This window comes from Morchella sextelata (assembly GCF_020137385.1).
Source record: "Morchella sextelata strain SCLS chromosome Unknown scls_19, whole genome shotgun sequence".
Lineage (NCBI taxonomy): Eukaryota > Fungi > Ascomycota > Pezizomycetes > Pezizales > Morchellaceae > Morchella > Morchella sextelata.
In genome coordinates this window covers 243,781-263,562 of record NW_025408634.1, presented here as the reverse complement: position 1 = coordinate 263,562, position 19,782 = coordinate 243,781, and the positions used below count along the sequence as shown (strand labels likewise).

At 45.2% G+C, this 19,782-nt stretch overlaps 5 protein-coding genes across 5 annotated transcripts; 3 read left to right on the top strand and 2 right to left on the bottom strand.

Moving 5' to 3' along the window:
* Positions 1-142: 142 nt before the first annotated feature.
* H6S33_004980 (uncharacterized protein) lies at positions 143-1,102 on the top strand (the record flags this gene model as incomplete). Its single annotated transcript, XM_044836687.1, has 3 exons — positions 143-459; positions 513-571; positions 636-1,102. 3 exons carry the CDS (start codon positions 143-145, stop codon positions 1,100-1,102), a joined length of 843 nt encoding a protein of 280 aa, XP_044690193.1.
* Positions 1,103-5,859: 4,757 nt separating this feature from the next.
* Positions 5,860-6,664, top strand: H6S33_004979 (uncharacterized protein; the record flags this gene model as incomplete). Its single annotated transcript, XM_044836686.1, has 2 exons — positions 5,860-6,317; positions 6,370-6,664. 2 exons carry the CDS (start codon positions 5,860-5,862, stop codon positions 6,662-6,664), a joined length of 753 nt encoding a protein of 250 aa, XP_044690192.1.
* A 4,895-nt stretch (positions 6,665-11,559) lies between these two features.
* Positions 11,560-13,446, bottom strand: H6S33_004978 (uncharacterized protein; the record flags this gene model as incomplete). Its single annotated transcript, XM_044836685.1, has 1 exon — positions 11,560-13,446. One exon carries the CDS (start codon positions 13,444-13,446, stop codon positions 11,560-11,562), a length of 1,887 nt encoding a protein of 628 aa, XP_044690191.1.
* Positions 13,447-16,154: 2,708 nt separating this feature from the next.
* On the bottom strand, positions 16,155-16,361 carry H6S33_004977 (uncharacterized protein; the record flags this gene model as incomplete). Its single annotated transcript, XM_044836684.1, has 1 exon — positions 16,155-16,361. The coding sequence occupies one exon, from the start codon at positions 16,359-16,361 to the stop codon at positions 16,155-16,157; it is 207 nt and encodes a 68-aa protein (XP_044690190.1).
* A 466-nt stretch (positions 16,362-16,827) lies between these two features.
* H6S33_004976 (uncharacterized protein) lies at positions 16,828-18,148 on the top strand (the record flags this gene model as incomplete). The annotated part of the gene is made up of 11 exons (XM_044836683.1): positions 16,828-16,892; positions 16,956-17,016; positions 17,076-17,131; positions 17,184-17,207; positions 17,268-17,279; positions 17,347-17,420; positions 17,482-17,600; positions 17,692-17,793; positions 17,855-17,918; positions 17,978-18,042; positions 18,104-18,148. 11 exons carry the CDS (start codon positions 16,828-16,830, stop codon positions 18,146-18,148), a joined length of 687 nt encoding a protein of 228 aa, XP_044690189.1.
* Positions 18,149-19,782: the final 1,634 nt, after the last annotated feature.

Genomic DNA, 19,782 nt, shown 5'->3' with positions numbered 1-19,782 from the left:
GCCAGGATATTGATTTCTAGTGTAGGATACGGACAACGAGTGATCTACCGCCCATATATTACTCCTGGCAGACATTTAAACCCAATGCTCCTGTATGCAATTTTACCCGCAGTACATGAGTATATCGCAATCTTACCTAAAAATGCTCAATACGGTCCACTGGTGCCTTCTAGGGACCTTACTAGCCTCACTTCCTATGGGATCCGTCCACATCAATGCCGTTCCCTTGGACTATTCCGGTGAAGAGAAGGGTCATGACCTACTGGATAGCTCAGTTGCCCAAACATCCTCACCTCACGATACCCCCAGAATCAATTTGAAGGATCAAGGGTTGTACTTTTCGGTGCGACAGAAAGATTGGCAGAAGGTGGAAAATATGGATTGGCAGAAGGTGGAAAATTTGGATTGGCCAGGGGAGGAATACATAGACCGACTAGAGGTGGATAAGATGGACCTCAGGTTATACTCAAGCACTACAACTATGACAAGGGTGAGGGTGGTAACCGTAATAGTTCCCCCGCCGGAGGATCACTCGGTCTTGCCAACACCACAACCCGCAATCACAACCGAAGTACCTGGTGTTGACGGCACAACGATAGTCGAGAACACTTGGTTACCTGCCAAAACCCCGACAGTTGGCAGCACAATGGTAGCTAACAAATTATTTGTGCCATGGGACACGAAAAAGCAACCTTCCACTTCAAATTTGGTGACTCGAACATCTATCCTCTATGTTGTATGCTTCATCATGGCTGTTTCTGTTCTCTATGTCATCGGCTATGGCCTCTACACTGCCTTTACAAGGTGCAAATCCTGGTTTACGTCTTTTTTTAGGGCCAATCATGATGAACTTCCCCCGGTACAGCTGGAAGAGAGTGCGGGTGTTAGTTGGACCGATGGGAGTAATATAAGTTCCCCCCAGCCGGGGGTTCAAGAACCGGGGGAGCTGCAAGAATCTTGGGCGGAAACTAGTATTGATACGAATATACTGGGTAATCCAGAGGCTTCAGGTACCGCGGCGATGATATCGGCTACGGGAACAGTTAGGAGACATATAAGGAGCACTATTCGAGGGGATGAGGTGCCCCATGAAATCGGATGATTAAGTCGAGGAAACCCATGTCGAAGTCTTTGCGTATTGGTGATATATCGATATCAATGACTTCCCCGAAATAAACCATCCCGCCTACCGAACACGGTGGCTTTCGAATATAAAACACGTGTCAAAGCTCTTCGCAGGAGAGTATAAAGACTTTTGTACATTAGTGTTGCTGGGACTTCTATTTCTGCTGTTCAACTGTAATTAAACTCGGTATTTTTTGAAAGAGTCCCTATCACAACAACTTCATTATTATTCATACTGTGACTGAGAATTCACTTCCGGGGTGCTTATCTATTTAACGTTGTAGTATAACGTTTTGATGACTCTGAGATCAAGAATCTTTTTATGATGCAACCAAACCACGTGAGATCGAAATCAGTTTTTAGGAATGAACAACCAAAACCATGGTTTGATTCACCGTTGTGGCGCATGCATGCTGCCTTGATAGACACAAATTGGATGACTAATCGGGATGAGCGCAATCGATGGAGGAAACGTTGTCTAAAGGCGGGCGGAATTACGTGGCCGGAAGAGGTGATTTATAGCGTAGCGGCTCGCTTCATCTTGTAGTTACAGGTGCTATCATCATCATATGTTATTACACCGGTTTATTCCGCCAATTATTTAGTTTTGCATCATATCAATTTATTGAGCGTGAATACAAAGCGCAGCAAACAATATCCAGAGTCAAACGAAATTCAACCATAGCATAAGTCGTTTCAACTAGATTCAGGGTTAAAGCACGCGGTGCACACTCAGTGGGACAAGTTCAAAATTCGGTATTAGATATGTGGGTAAAGAAGGGTGCCCGGATACCTGTAGGTACGGTTGAACGACACTGTGCAACGGCAGGTACCCATGACCATGCTACACTTACCTATATTTACACGCCCGATATTAACTCTAACGGATATAGCAGCAGTTTCTAAACATCTCATCGCACAGATACGGGGGGGTCAGCAGCAACTCTCGTCCGGTGTGGTGTGGCCAGGTAAGTACCAAGTGCATGTGCGAGAAGCTGAAACATTCACTGGTCTAGTTGAGCCCTAGCGGTAACCGCAGGACAACACGCACAAGTGGTCGAGTGATGTCTCGTGAATGCCAAGCATGCTTATCTCCATCGGGCATAGTGCCACCAACCCGGCGAGTGATTTGTTATGCGAGAGCCTCATATCGCACCTCCGAGGACATGAAAGTACGTCTCCCATACATATTCGGTGTTGTTCTGGTTGATAGAAACGGGATTGGGAGAATTGCAGTCATTCTAAGGTCGCAAGCCTCCTATACGGGCCGCCATGTGGACGAGTGATCCTTCATGAAGCGCGTTGAATTCGCTCATCATTTCTTGGGGGTGCTTGTCAGATGTGGGTGTGCTGTCAGGCCTTCTGGCCTTTGGTATACTTATAGTGGTTGACAGGGACCAATATTTTCTCAAATCCCTCTGCATGTGGTCCTACTTGTTGATATGGATCTATGGTATTCAGTCGACAGCTTATCTCTTAGACATGTTGGCATATTGCCGGCGCTCAGAGATAGTTCATGGGATTGTTAAATCAGTTGAGATTTACGTATGCGCCCCAGTCTATCCTCGTGCGCTCGTACCCCCGAAATTAATTAACATAGTAACTCGTATCGGGTTATTATTCATCAAAGTCAAATGTTAGTCTCGTGTCCATCCCCTACTGACAGCTTAGGAACGAGCCTAGTCAAGTTTATATAAAATTCGCCAGCTGCAGTGTAATGCTGGAGAATGGGGATATCATTATGAGAACTGAGACACATTCTGACTCTAACTAATCCCGATTTCGGGCTAAAGTTATGATCATCATGGTCCCTAATATTTAAGTCAACGTCTTTAAGTTATGAGGAGAATTAAATAAAGATTGGACCACGTATGAAGCCAAATTATCCCCTTCCGTTTGAATTCGAATCCAAATATCACAATATTGAGCTCCAGCGAACGGATTCGCACCTAGCAACTTCTACCGGTACGTTGGACTGAGGTGATGATCACTGTAGTCTGAATTCTATCATGCTTTCCCGAACTGCGTAGACACGATTTTTACTGATCGGTTGGCTCATCTAGGCCATGCAGCAAGCACACAGAGAGCGCGGCAAGGCCGGAATCTGTTTCTTTTATGTGATTTAGTTAGGACCTCATGCCAGTTGGAACTGAGTGAACGAAACACGGCGTCGGCCGGGATTCCAAAAGAATCTAAACAATCGAAAAACGGTACCGGTAAGTAAACAATACGCGATAATGAATCTCGGCAAGCGCAAAAGGAAGAAAACAATTGGTCTAGGCCACCTCGAAGTCATATGTACATGATATCTACGTGTACCTGATTTTTGTTTCAAGGGGCAAGGCTGGGCTGCAGGCAGTGATTGGCTATAGCCCCGCCAACGTTCAGCATATGACGTCGGGGGAATATATAGGTGCCCTAATCACCCGCCGCAGTGGACATGGTGGTGGTATGGTTCTGGAGTCGATAACACGCTACATAAATACCTACCATGTTCACCGTCATTTCCAGACAATATCTTTTCGGCCGCTACCCTCGCAATAGAGCGTGATTATCCGGGGTAGTCGAAGGACCTCCAGTGTTCTTGTGCTTGTTTCCATCGCTAATTCATCATCTTTATCATCTGGCTTCCGTATCGCTTGTCACTCTGCGATCAACGACCGAGTGATCAATTCGAACGGGGAAATAAGCCGCATTCTGTCAAATCCTCGCCTAGATTATTTATCAATATACCACTGAGATTTCTCGTTTATTACGGGTATAGGATAAGTACGGTATATTGAGGGTTTGAAAAACAAAGCAACTGGCCGCAGTGGCGCATGCGCTGCGCTGCGCACTGCGCACACATTCCATGCATGCATCCGGCTGAAAGTACATGTGTCAAGCAGTACCCCAACACTTTAAAAATTGATAGGTACGGATTCGTTTCAAAGATGGGCTCCTCTAGATCTAGAGAAAGGTGCTAATATTGGTTTGTGAAAGAAAACAACCAACGTATTCACAGCCTTACAGTACCAGTTAGGCACTCCCGCAAAAACGTGGTAGAATACGTGTAACGAATGAATTCATATTACATATCTAAATCGAGTACGTATTTGAAACACTCTCTGAATAACAGGGGCTTACCGTTTTCATATCATAGGATGCAGTTTCAATCGATTTACACATGCCCACTCTGGTGTTACAGAAAATTTCTCTTGTACAATTGAGATTACCGCAGAGAGAACCTATTCCAGGCTAAATAGTCGTCTATCTCGATGTGTTGACCACACTATCTCCAGATATCACGAGGTTAGATTATAGATTTGGTTCTCAGGTGTTAAATTTACCTGGTAAAGCACCTTGTCTGCCTGAGTGTGCTGGGAAAGATAGAGTACGTGTTCAAGTCCCATTTACTGCCTTGGTTAACTCTAAAATATCAGGTCCTTTGTCCCGGGGGGGGGGGGTCTGCGCGCACATATATACACGATCGCGGAACCCATGATCTAATGGTCCATGCTGCCAATCTACTCATATATCTCATCGTTGAAAATAAGGAGACTGTGTGCGTTCATAGCACCAAAAAAACTTGATTAGAACGTCTCGTCGATAATTACTTTTTCCCTCGAACTGGGGGAACTCAAAGTCGCAATCCCAGCATAAAACATGAGCGCCGGGGGTGTTTCTTCTACCCCATGCACTACAGCTTACGCCAGGTTCAATTTAGCTGTGCAAGGCGGATCCTTAGCTACTAGCACCTACACAGTTCATACCGCAAAACTTTTGAAACCTTTGAAATTCAATTGAGCGACCGGTCAAATCGAGCGACCAGTCAAATTGACCCATTTCAATTGATGGTACAATATTGGCTACCTGCCGACATGAAGGAGAAGCCACGAAGACTGCATAGTGTGGAAGACAAGTTAGAGCTCCTTTCTCCCCTTGTTCAGCCTAGGTTCAGATAGGTGTCTAATGCATGACTTCTCACTGCTCTATGTAGTTAGGAATATGAATCGGAGCTAGATCTTCAAGGGAACATTGCTTTCGTGGGGGTTATCAGGGCGAACATGTGGATCTTGTGCGCCTCTCGTGAGATGTCGACCACGTTTTCAGAACTTTAAGATACATCAAAAGCTCCACCGAAAAATGAGATATGATACGATCACTCTTTGAATTCAACAAATCTAAACTCAGGTGCCTATTGGGGTATTATATCTTCCGATGATGACTGAACAATCATTCGCCGATCTGTACTCCCATTGGCTTCTAACGGTTTTCACTCAGTTCTCCACCTTTTACGCCAATAAATGTTCATGTCAATGAGTAACATAAGAATGTGTAGGTTGCCTTGTTCAATTTTATGGCAGCAGAAGTCTACGCGCCTGGCGTTACAGGTGGGTTCGAATAATTGGTGAAGGTTCCTAAATACGTGACTCTTTATAGTCATCAATCATCACTTTGGCAGCTCACGAGGCTATTTATGGACAACAAGATGCACCAATGACTGTAACTACAAACAGATCTGTGTCAGGTTCGTGTGGTGCGGAGTTTATTGGATTAGGTTCATTGAGGCATGAATGCATCACTCGCAATCAGAAATGGGAGGTGTATCCGGGGACTGTGGTAGATAGTACCCTTATCTATAAAGGGAGCAGTATCCGCCGCACCTAGACAGAAGAATTATCAATCAATACATAGTTACTCCAAGAAAGTCTTTAGTATATTCTTCCCCTCGGTATTATTACCACCACGTCTATGTCTGGTAGCTTCGATTTCGGGAATTTCGGCAGCGGCTACGTTGTCGGGGGGTCTCCCCACAGCAGTATCCACACCGAGGTGGCGATGGGTGATGACGGAAATATTCCAGAGTACAACTTGGGTCCTCTGGCCATACCTGTTGACTTCAGTTCTCCTCAATTTCACTACAACACCGTAATGTCATCACCAGATATGGGCGCATTACACTATTCACAACGCAATTCACCACTCATCCAGGCGACAATGTTTCCCGCACTGAACATAAGTCAGTCGGCTTACGACCAAAACAGCTATTATGGGCCTCAGAACGTCATTAATTCCAACTTATGGAGGCCTCCGGCTGAAGCACAACCGATTGCGCCTATGCCCACTACAGAGGCCGCGAGTCTGGCCACCGGGACATTGAGGAGGGTTACGGGCGGTGGATGTAGAAACAATTGCGAGGGAAGGTTCGAGTAAGTACATCTAGATATCTGTTTCCTTGCAGAATCTGACTGGATACCATAGAGGGGAACATAAATGCATGCGCGACAGTAAGGGACTTTCCGTTCGATGTGGTGCAAAGGGCTGCGAATCAGTCCTCACCTCCCGAGGCCGCTTCAACAGACATTGGAACACCAAACATCGAAATGGAGGAATTTATGCAAAGCAGAAGCTTAGTTGCCCGGTCATTGGCTGCGGGAGAGTTGGTGACAGAGGTTTTGCACGCCAGGATAATCTTCGGCAGCATCGTCGGAATGTCCATAATGAGAATATCCCGAAAGAAAGGCGTCGATGCACGGGAACCGTTACTATTAGTTGATATTCCTATTTACCAACCGTTGGAGTTTGGAGTATTTAAGGGAAGGTTTTTTTTTGTCTGTAACGAGATATCTAGGTTAGAAGTTTTAGCGCAAGAAAATTGGACTCGATTTAACCCAGGTCAAATGAAGTTCAGGATTGATTGATTGATTGATAATCCATTGATTGTATGCAATGAAGTTCGGGACTGATCGCACTGTGTCAAATTAGTATTTTCTTGTCGATTAGCTAACTGTAAATGTATTCTTGACCAGAATCTATTTCGATTTCACTTGAATGAATTGAGTTCTCGGCATACCCGAAGTTTTATGAAGTGCACCGCCACACACGCCAACAAAACACTGAAGCTCAATATTCTACCAGGTTTGGGTCCAGGGACTATGATAGACTCGATGGAGAGAAAGGAACTGAAACACAGACAAGATCTTAACACCATCGCAGTGGAGATTTGCCTCGTAATAGGTCAGCCTTGGTTTCAAAAACCTTTGTTTGCATACATTATTCATGCGCCACACAACTGCCGGTAGTTGTGTTCAAAATTGGCCTAGCATTCAATGAAACAACACGACAGCAAAAAGACGTCAGATGCAGGCACAATGGACAGCGTCACTAATCAACCTGGCGCTCATCGAACAAAAATTCTTCGCAGCTCGAATCTGCCTCAAGACAGCAAACTGTCTGTTGTGAGCGCCGTTGTTCCTGATAGACATGACGTATTCCGGGGCCATGGTCGGGGTACATATCTTCCAACCTGGGAAAAGAAAGAAAAAACAAGGCGTTGAAGATGTAATACTGCCCGCGAAGATTGGTAAGATCAGACAGCTACCCCGGCCGGCCGCTACGTACTCCAAATCGTGGTGAATGGTGAGTGTGGGAGGAGCCCTCAGGCGCTCTATATTTCGCAGGAAAGTCAGCCGTGAGCGGGACTACTTTTCAATCTATGTGTAGGGCGTACACATGTAGATGTACCTGATCTACCTCTATATACGCGGTGATAGGCTGATAGCTTTAAGCCTCACAGAGCCTCAACCTTATTTTCACGCCATCGGTTCGTCTTAATTCTGCGCTGCTGAATCGAGAAAGAATTAGCGGAGGAAGCCTGGCTACAGCATTGATCTAGGTAGATCTATTGATAAAGATCAGTCCCAATTCTGTAGAAAGGGGGAGACTCTCTATGTCTATGTTCGCGCTCGGCCTGCTATGTTTTGATTATGCATGAGCCTTCCTTCATATATATAAACTCTATTATGAGAAACCTAACCCTAACCACAAGAGATATAGTTACGTAAGATTGTCTAATTATTTTTATTTCCAATAGCCGTCCGAGACTTAGTATCCTTCTTGCTAGGGTTTGTAGGTTTAGGGTGTGAATATACGGACGAATTGGCTGATATACCGAGAAGTCAGTCTACGGTCTTCTGTAACGTCGAGTGATAATACATGATTTGAACGCCCGAATTGCTATTATAAGCGTCAGGTGTTCCTAATTCTGGGCCAGAAACGCTTAGATTGTGCATGTGTCTATTTTATCCGAACTCGCTATAGGAGCATCGAAAGACCTCGAAACACAAACGAAACGAATGATCCTGTGCGCATAGTGCGAGGTTATGTAAGACAGATTCTGGCCTATAACACAGCTAGTCAGACCAGCCAGTCAATCCAAAGGACTCAGCAGCGAGACACCCAAATTATCCTCGAGGTCAACCTATTTCTGATTAGGATAAATGAACCATCTCTGTTCTTGTCTCCAATGCATTCCGGGGGTCTTTATCGGTTGGGGTATATATTGAGGTATCCATGTAATCGAGCGGATTCTGCCGCACCAGCGCGGGATCGACTATTCATATTGAGAGCAATTAATCGTAAGTCTTTAAACATCAAGTTATATCCCTATAAGGTCAGAGTGTTAGAGTACACACCTTCGGCCATTAGTACACCTCCAACTTGTACGGGTGCCTGAAAGTTCAAGAGAATGACTCGATCCAAAAGACAGGCGCGAAACGGGTAAGAACTTATAGTTCCCGATGACCTATTTGTTCGCATAAGATATTGGTTACAGATTCAGTGAGGAAGCCAAGATAAGGTGGAAGTTCACAGATTCTGTGGTGAAGCTAGCTTGAGATGGAGCTGGGGAAAGGTGTGAGGGCACTTTGTGTGTACTGGTTGTAATCGAGCTAGCTAGATTGATAACGTAAGGATACGTAGCTGCATGCATACATGCAGTGTCCCCGTGCCTTCTAGAATTCTTGTCTCCGCCTCCTGTCCCCATAACTCGCTAAGTAATTAAGCTCACCCCCGCCTTTCGCGGCTTCTTTTTCGCCTAATTGACCAGTCTTTCGACTGCAAGCCCACTTCTTGGGATTCATAGCCTTCCGGGATCGCACTTGTACTTTACATGGATCGATACCTGCAACAGTGGCTTTGACCTAACCTGCTGACATGTCTCATCCCATGAGAGTATCAACACATACTCGGGGCAGGCAAAAAGTACCGGACAATGCAAGTTTTGTCTCTGGGCTCTTTTTACAGTAGTTCACGCCTAGCACGCGCACCCATTGGTGAACCAAAACCTGCATTGTCCGGTACTTTTTACCTGCCCCGAGTACAGCTCACCACAAGCCTTTCTTCTCTCCTTACAGCAAATGAGCCCCAGCAGAGCATATCACCGTCAGGAACTCTCTAGATATATTCCCTAGCGACGAGATGTGCAGAAGTAGTAGGTACAAATGGCGTGAGGAGGGAGTTCCAGGCGAGCTCGGCGATGCTTGATGGTGGGTGAGACCCCTCCCCCACGCTAGCTTACCTTCCCTCAATGATAGGAGACCTTAAAAAAACCCAAAAGATATTCACACAATCTTAATTATCGCCAGCTTTCTAGTCCACATGATCTATCAGATGTTGCGGGCTGGGAGGACCCCGACCGGTTAGGAAGCTAGTGCCGTATATACACCACCTCAATATCGCAAACAAAACACCAGCGATACAACCAGCTTGTTGATCACCCAGGTAGCAGCGCATGCTGCCAATTATCCTCAGACACGAGTATCTCATCTCTTTCTTTCTCTTTTGGTCGCTCTACTTCACCTGCAAACTAATTAACAGCCGCAGTGATATACTCAGTAGGATTAGGTTTAGTCGCGTGACGGCCTACCAAGCCTCAATCTTCAGTATTGTTGTGAAAGCGATACCACATGAATAACAAATCGAACTGGGCTAGAGTTCCGTACTATCATTGGTCAAAACGATCAAAGGTTAAGATCTGGACTGGTTTGAGGCTGAACGCAATCCCAGGGGAATATTGGCCGGCCCGGTTGCTTGGTTATTGGGATTTTGCGGTACCTAGAATTATATATGCACCCAAGCACGGCTAGCCGACAGTGATCAGATCAACATACGGTGCTGTCGGTTCGTAAAGTACACTTTCTAATTAACCCGGCCGGCCGGATAGCTGCCTATTAAAAAGCCTAGCTGCTGCTCCTCCGGCATAGGATGGGATACTTCGCGGTGGTGGTGGCGGAGCAAGTGGAAAAAAAATATTTATGTTGAAGCAGACACTCTCGGCATTACTTCCGTGTTATCTATCTGCGCAAATTCCGATCGAGAGCGAGAACACAAGTCAAGTGTCGGTTTTCTGCTTTCGGAAATTTAACGCGGTCGCATAGGATTGTCTGTTATTGTTCGTAGGTAAAATGGTTCTTATAGAAAAAAGGTGTAGGTATTCCAAGTCGGTGTAGTATAGTGGTTAGTACTTCTCGTTGTGGTCACACATCTCCGAGAGGACCCATGTTCGATTCATGGCACCGACAATACCAAACTCATTTTGATTTTTGTCTCTTCCACCTCTCGCTCTCAACTAGTTACAGAAATAACAACAGAATTTTATCGTCTTCATTTTTACCCATGAAGCTATTCCACCATTACTCCTCACAACCGAAGTGGTAAGCGTCACCAGTTGTCCAACCAGTGGACTAACCTCCCTCTACAAAATCAAACGAGAAAAGCCGACGAAAAAAGGTTCTAATAAGATAGTATAAGCCTATTGAGCTAAATCACCACTAAATTTTCCATCGCATTACACCAGGAGATAGGAGAGGGGGTGAAGGCGGTCCATTCAATCAGCGCCACATGCTGCACCGCCACAGCCACAATCATTATTGACCCTTCAAACGACAGCGCTCCGATGGCTAGACGGGAAAGAACCAACTTACCGCTGTCGAAGTTGCTCGTGGCTGTTAGTTTATGATTAATTTTCAAGTAGCTCATCTCCTATATACCCCCCTTATTGTATTGCTGAAGGCTAGAAATGGGGTAACTGGCTGGTTGCGCGCAGTGGGGGGTGGTCTGCCGGTGCTATGGGAAGCTAGATAGGTCTTGTGGGATGTTGAGCTGTTTCCTTAGGTGGAAAGACTGTGATTGGGGTGTAATATAATGGGTATCTTAGAAAACAGGAGGATTGAGTGGTATGTGCATTGATAGCTGCTTATCACGAAGTCAACCCTAACCCTTGTTTTCACGCACAACGTTCAGTTAAACTCCAAGTTTTCATTTATAAGCTAAGATAATGCGTGCAGGGTAATCACGAGGCATCACGTATTATCATTCTCGTTGACCGTGCATACGATTAATGAAGTAATCAATCAAAACCCCCGTTGACCGTGGTTTGAATCTTAAGGTATCTTATGATTATTTATCAACATGAAGTGCATGTCGGCACAACCTAAAGATGCAACGCTGAAAACGTACTGCTTTTTCCGCATCAATAGTTTTCTCAGCACAGTAACCGCAAGTAACAAAAATAATAAAAAAGGATGCGATAGCACACAGATAGCACACAAGTGCTTGGCCAATAATCTCAGCTGCTCCTCCGCCAATATTTGTAACAGCTTCATTATCCGCTCATATTATCCCAATCTCTTCGTCCACGACACCTCTCATCGCAACTTTCTTCCTTTTAATTGTATCGCCGCCTTCATCCACTGGCTGACTCCCTGTACTTGCCATGGATAGCCGCCTGATCTCCGTCAAAGCTGCGCTTATCGGGGCACCCACTCCACCCCCAATGTGATAAACATTATCACTAGAGATGTATGCCGGCGCTGGGTGATTTGGTCCTTGATCTAGATTGGTCTCTTCTACTGCTGAGCCCCTGCCTTTTGAACCATATCGTCTATCTTTCCATTCTTTGAGAGCATCAAAGGAATCTTGGAGAGTGAGGAATAGATTGCTTACGACTAGAAACATGATTACCGCGAAGAGAGTGAGTAAAGTAAAAAAGCCAATATAAGCAAGAGTGTCTCCCATCCTGCCGAAGGCTGGCCGTGTGCTAGGCAGTGCTAGTGGTGCAGCGTGAGGTGGGGTACCAGATGTAGTCAACGAGGATGCTACTCGAGGTGCATCGGTTGCTAAGGGTGTATTTTGGCCCGAAGCTGATAGTCGCGGTGTCCCAAGGCCCGTAGGTGTTGCTAAGAGACTACTAAGCGGCGGTGTGATCACACCTCTTCTTACTAGAGGACCTTTGTAACCTCCAGTTGTATCTTGCTCAACATCTCCAACATATTCAGGGTGAGGTGTAAGTGGGCATGTCATATGATACTTTACACCGTGCTTATCAAATTTGCAATTTTTCCATAACCTCGGTGGACCTGCGGAAAAATGCGCTGGGAATTCCTGCCCGACTGGAAACTCATCATCGGTTTGATGACTTCTCAGAATCTTGTTGTTCCTTTTGGCACGGAGATTCTCCACACTTTCCTGGCCATGGTCGTACCAATCAGGAATCTCACATAACACTTTCGAGCCTGATCCGTCGAAGCAACGGAACCAGCGGTCAATAACAATCCCTAATTGAGGATCTTCAGTATCCTCATATTTACTTTTAATATACGAAGTATCCCTTTTCTGGCTGCTCCAGATAAGTTGCCGTCGGACATGCTCCTCATTCTTCTTATCGTAATTAAAAAATCCAATGTGGCCATCTGTACTTTCGGTGGAGATGCCCTGGAAGTCTTCATCGTCTGGAAATGTGAAATTCCCCGAGTAAACTTCGAGGTAGTGTCCGAGTAACATTTCGAATAGAACTATTGAATTCATATTCTCCGATCCATTTTTTTGTTTTGCTGCCTCGCGCAGATTAGACATTACGCCTTTTACGACGGGTTTCCAGTCAAAACTGGCAATGTCAAAATTTGTATCTCCGATAAGTTCGGATAACCTGACGACCAGCAATTTTGCAGCACTCTTCGGTACTTGGAGCCATGCTTCTTCTGACCCCTCTTCCGAATTATAAAGTGCAATTAGTGGAGGGATTGTTAGCGAATAAAGATATTTAACTAGTTGGTCTTGGTAAGAGTCCTGCTGTGCGCGAGCTGAAGAGCTTTCAAGACCGTCGTCATCATCATCATCTTCACCTTCATCATCAGAGACAGCGATGAGGGCTTCGGCCTCAACTTCAATTCCACAGTTAAGCTCAACTTCTGTATCATATTTGTTCTCGTGATACCAGCAATATAATACTCCTTTGAGATCCAAGGCAAGTAGCCCATCCATACGCTTCTGGACGGAGATTTGACCCTCAGAAGTAGGGTGCATACTTTTGTTCTGCTCCCTAGATTTGAGCAGGAGGTTCGACGAGAGAACGGACCGGGGAGAAACTGATTGGGTCCCTGTTTCAGTTTCTGGCTCTGATAGTGTTGACGTAGATAATAGACGGAGATCATAATTGTTGTCGACAGGATACATTTGAACAAAATAATTAACAGTATCGAGTCCAGGATTCGGAGTCATGTTGGGGCCAACAGATATCGGTAGCCCATTTAGTAACTCTGAAATGAGCAATTCATAGGTTGAATTATCTAAAACCTTTCTAGACGCACGATTTGCCCTTCCACATCTGAGCCTTCTAGCCCCCGATGTATTTCTTATCCTGCATGGGTATAGACTCGCCGCTGGGCTCTCGGTATCAAGGGGCTCGTCGACATTGGTATGATGCAAATGAGAATCCCGGCCAAGTAAGATAACCGATCTCCGGTGAACCGGTGTATCATGACTGACAAGGGTGCAGCCCAAGTCTGTGACGCCATCAGCGGTAGTTGGTTCACAGCTTATCCACGTAGTTTCAACATCAGGTTGGTATGGTGTGAAAGGAGAATGGCTCTCTCGATTTGAGATTGATTTATGTAAGCCATGAGATTGCGGCAATGCGCGAGCGGAGGTTTTTAAAACCGAATAAACTAAGATAGGAAGCAAAATCTTTCGCCAACCGACAAAAATGTCCATCTGTTGGTGAAGAAAACCATGTGCGTTTAGCGACATAAAATAAGTAGGAGATCAGCTAACTAGGCTTATACGCACTTTTACGCGAAAAACGTAATCCAACGAGACACAGGTAGCAATTCAGTGATGAAAATGATATCAATTCACTGGGTAGTGTTTGGAGTTTTGTATAAAAAGGATAGGAGCTTAGATAGAGAAACAAGTATCGTGCGAGCTAGGACGTCGAGAAGAGTCCTCGTAGGTATTGCCACGTTGCAAGAGATCAGGACCACACTTTGAACCTGGCCTTATCCCGGACATCAAATTCTCTGTTTATATACACGTCACCGCCGATTTAAAAGGTCGCGTGCGTGAGTACATGTATTGATCGGGAATCCCCATATATATATCAGATACCCTCTCGGACAAATACTTGTAACACTTTAAGCTTCAGAAAGGTGGTCCGAGGACGCCGATCTTTAATGATGAGTACGGCGAGCACTACCCTTGATATTTCAAGCGTCTATATATACCTGGCCTACTGACGGAAGTCATTATAAGCGGTGAGACCATGATATTTGAATACTCTCAGTGTCGCTAATACTACCTTGTGGTATTTGGTTTCTAGTTGTATCACAATATATCACTCGGATAACTGTTTTTGAGCTTTTTATGAGTCCAGTGTGAATACCTGGATTTGGAAAGAAGCCTGGCACCCAGATGTGTCTGATACAGAACAACATATTATTTGTAATGGATGGCTAACATAATAGATGACGAAACAATGGAAATACCTGTGTATACGAAATACAAGGTATATTTCGGTTTCCAACCAATTTCATGGTTTATGAAAACTACAGGTATGCTGCACAGATTTTACTCGAGTATGGCATCCCTGTGAGCCTTTTCTATTAGGACAAGGTGGATTAGGAAAGTGCTAAAATTCGCCGCAAATTTCTCAAGGCCCAACCGTAAGGCTCGACAGTTGAGACTGTGAAAGCAACAAACAAAAAAAAACTGGGAGTAAAACAACTGAAAGTATGATCTACTACATGTAGTTAAGCTTCCATATCTGCCACATGGGAGCAGGGGAGCTAGATGTCTGTCTGCCAGGAACAAGCAGTGTAAAAACCGCAGTACCCAGAGTGAAATTCAGTGCGAAGATAAAAAAGAATAAACCCGCAGATGGTAACGGGGGATTGAGCCCGCATATGCACGGGTGCGCGGCTGGTGAATAAACTTGCAATGCCTCCTACATGTATGCTATACTCGACTTCGTTCCATAAGCGGAAGGTTACACACACAAATGAACTCAAAACAACATGAACCCATAGGGCTAGGGTTTCCATAACCAACCTATCTTGTTTCTTTCATATTTTCAACGAAGCATTTCTCATCGTATGTGGGAATGTCTCTCGAGCATCCATGAGTGATTAAATGTGTAATGAGAAGGAAACAAGGATTAATCATAATCCTTGGATCATGGAGCACTTTCTCATCTTATTCTCTTACGTAATCATAGCTCTGGTCTATCGAGTGATATATGGTGACGAAACGTTGCTAACTTTGTCGAGTGATATTACATGATTTGAGCCTTCAATGACAATGATTAATTCTCTAGGTATAGCGTTGTCGGCACTAGAAAAGTCACAGCATACAACTGTAGGAAGCCCAATGAAGAGCTTTGCATTGATTCAAGAAAGAATACATTTTGCTAGCCAAGTTGCACGATACTCGGGCAAGACGAAATCTTCTTCTACTTTCACTACAAAGTGATACAGGTGTAACATGATACTCAGGAATATTTCCTCAGGTGGTAAAAAAAAATGTAGTTATGTATACAAATTGGCATGCACAACCTTCGCCACTTGATTGCACGAGTACTCTGAGTGATAATTTCTGATTAACTGTATTTCACAATTCAATGAACTACAATTGCTTTAGGAGATCTTAACTGGAATACTTTGAGTTGGTTGACGAGTAATTCACTCTCTCTGGTACCTAGTACTGAATGTTGTATGTCGGTGCGATGAAAAGCGCGGTAGGCTGGATAGAATTGAGCCCGTAGATCAGGGGGAGGGACCGGGAGGCATAATCATATCCACAATGCTGGTCCGTTGGAACTCACAGACTCATGACGGTCACTGGTTTAAGATTACGACGGCTGCCCGAGGTCCTTCCGGGCCGCTTTCTGATTGAGTACATGTAAGCGGAGCCACCCCTCGACTATGTACATGTATCTACCAATGGCCCACGACCCTCTTTCTCTTCCTCGAGAAAGGGTATAGACAGGAATGTCCCAAACTATATATCCTGAGCAGAGGCCCATCTTCCTCCTTCTCCTTCTCCTCCTTCTCCTCCTTCTCCTCCTTCTCCTCCTGCTCCTCCTGCTCCTCCCTCTCCCCCATCGAAATCATCGTCGAAGGTGCCTTATTGTATTTATACATTTTACTAAAAGCCCATCATCCTCTTTTAATTTTCATCTCCTTCCTTCATTTTTATCGTATGACTCATGACTGGGCTGCGTCAATTCAAATCACTTCTGGGAGAACGTGAACCACCGCTTGGCCACACATTTCTCGGTGGTTTTCTCCCGGATCGGCCTCCAGCCCTTCCATCGAGGAGGAAAAGGCGAACTTGTGCCTTATCATAGGAGTGCGGAGTAAGAGGTGATTAAATAAAGCCGGTATGTATATCCATCCACTTCTTCTTGTTCTCTGAGATCAAGAGATATGCAAATCCAAATCATCATCTCCATCAGCATTTTTTTCTCCGGATCAACAGATCTGCTAATATAAACTAGCAGCATTTAGAAAAGTCCACTCTGCTGGGGGTGTGGAGCAAGAGGTGGATTAAATCCGGTATTTATATCCATTAAATTCTTCTTCTTCTCTGGGCCTAATAGGTTGGCTAATGAAAATAATTAGAGATCGATGGGATCGTCATCCTGGGGGTGTGGAGCAGGACCTGGAGAATAGGTATTGATATCCATGAGCTCTTTCTTCTCCGGGATCTACAGATCTGCTAACGCAAATCATCAGAAATCGAACGGGAACCATTCCCCTTTTCATCTGGGAGTGCGGGGATGGAGGTGGATCAAAGGTATGAAACCTAGTATCCTCTTTATCTTATATCTTAGCTAATGGTTTTTGTCCATCTAGAGAATAACGAGCGGAGAGCAGAAACGCACCTGTTACTTGCGGGCAACTTTGAAGAGGTAACTGATTAATCTTTACCTCCAGCAGCTTTATCATTTCTAATTTCAACAGCTATACTAATCGATACCACCAGAGGTTACACGAAGAGGGGAGGAATGTCACACTTTGTGTCTGGTGCGGATCGCGGAGGTAAAGAGGAAATCTACGGTATTTATCCCAATCATTTGTTTATTTCTCTCTAAGCTCAACTGGCTAATTAAGTGAGTTTATCAAGACATTCAAGGGGTCGAGGATTTGCATATCACCTGGGATCGCAGAGCAAAGCTGCAAAGGAAAGCCACTCACCAGGTATTTATCTCCAACAACTGCTAACTCTCCAAACTCTACGCATTTACTAATTCAGACCAAGTTGTAAGCATTGCCCTATATATGTGGGGCCGGTGTCTAGTGTCAAGGGTGCTACTGGGTAGGTCCACGGGCAAATCTGTGCCCGATTGTCCAGAAGTCGAAGTTAGAAGGGCATCGAAGGTATTTATCTCTTGCAATATAAGCTGCTACTTTTCCTCGCGCAGCGAGCTTGTTGAATCTAAGAGTTAAATAAGCTAATGAATATATCTAGCTTTCACACCCAAGCTCCATAGGAGCGGCTGCTTGCTGCTTGTTAAACAAGCAAAATGGATCAGCCGATGGCTCCTGGCGGGGAAAGGATGACATCTGGTCAGTAATAGAATCCTACGTGAAGAAAAGGAAATCAGCTAATTTATTTAACAGGGTGAGAGAAGTGTTACGCCTGCACACCGTTCCCAGTTGATGTGGCCAGGAACGGGAACACATCAATCTTGAGAGGTTAGTAGTGGAATAAAATTATGTCAAGGAAGAATATTGGCTGACTATTTGTTTAACAGATCTCTCTACCTTCCAGCGGACATATGTGCCTAGGAAAGGACCGGGAGCACATCAATATGTGCAGGTTAGTAATGGAGTCGAATACATCAATGTAAAGAGTCGTTCTCAAGCTAATCATATAATAGGGAATGATTTTCTACCCAGCGTTGAATTCGGGCTGGGGCCAATAGCACTTCCGATGAAGTTATGTGGGGAACATGTTGACATGTTCATTCCCATGGCTGAGGAACACTGTTGGCCCGTCGCGCGCATATATTCTGTGAGAGAGACCCGGTTGTCTGTATATCAGTAGGACTTCCGGAGAAGATTGGTGGGGAACATACGGGGATGTTTCTTTACCGCATGATCCCTGAACGTGGTGGGGCGGGTCCTCAACATGACTGAGTCCCCTCTCCCGGAGAGAGGGGCTCAGTTGTGGGTGCTGTAAGAGAGGTCCGATTGTCTATATCCGTAGCCGACAAGGGCGGTCCCTGGACCGACTGTGGTCTTACGAGTTTAGTCTCGAGTGGTTTCCGGTCGGTGTCTTTTCAGGGCCGGTTTCTGGGCAGTCTTCCTCGCCCCGTTTACATCTGGTCGGCCGAACATGTCACCGGCATTGACATATTTTTAGAAAAATAGAAGATCTCTTCATGTAAGTTCATGTCGACCAATCTGTTTTTCGATATAATTCTGACATTTTTAAGGTGCTGGGCGGAACAAAAGCTTGGGCAATCATCTTCGGTGATGTCGAACTGAAGGTTTCATCACCATCTCGGTGCGCCCTTTGTGCTGATGACTCGGGGGCAAGGTGGAAGACCTATGGGGTAGGGGTCGGCGGTCTCGGGGGCCAGTGGAAGATTTGTGGCCTGTCTGGGAGCAATGACCCTTGTATTTTTACATAGGATTGACCTTGTATTTTTACATAGCATTTGGGGGGGGGGGGGGGGGGGGGGCTAATAATGTGGACACATTTGCGGAGTTTTTAAATCTTGACGATCTTTGGCAGAGCTAGAGATATGTAGATGATCTTGATTATTCGTGATTGGTAATTCGGTAGAAACATTGTAAAGACCAGGATTTATGGGGCCTGGGTAGATGTAACCTGCTTGACTAATTGAGCTCAGAGAGCGGATATCGGATAGGGAATAAGTGTAGTTCAATATTATCCTATAATAAAATCCGCTGCACAATGTGCATTCGTGTATATCTACACTTACGCACAGCCTTGCCGGCTAATGGCGGGAGTGACCTCTAGAAATGAGAGTGAATCCTCGGCACGCGCATGTGGTTGTATGATTTTAGTTTAACTACTGCGCCGGCGGGTACGGACTTCATGATGGGAATGTATCTCTACGATGGGGGGGATGCGGATGCCTGATCGAGCCAAAGGAATAATATTGAAATGTAGGATACCAGGAGAGATCAGGTACGTAAGCTAGCGCAAGGATTGATTCCATTCCCCAGGTGTAAGCCGTTGTCAAGGTCCTACCCTCAAAGCCTCAAAGTGTCTCATTGAGCTGACATTGAAAACTGTTCATCAAAAATTTAAAACACCTTCTCTAGCCAACATCTTTAGTGGCCGAGACTTTACACATGGACAATTCCCGGTGTCGATGCCCGAGTACGCTCATGATCATTACTTAGCGATAGTCTTTCCCGAACCCATCAGGTAGCCGGAGAATAAGGTTTCCGGTGAACAAAGCTTCCCTGATGCTGATGTTGACATGCGCCAACAAAGAAGGGCAGCAGGAACAAAGAAATGCGCTCCAATACCTGGTCCTGAGAAACAAAGGGCCTGTTACTCGACCTATAGCTCTATATCAAA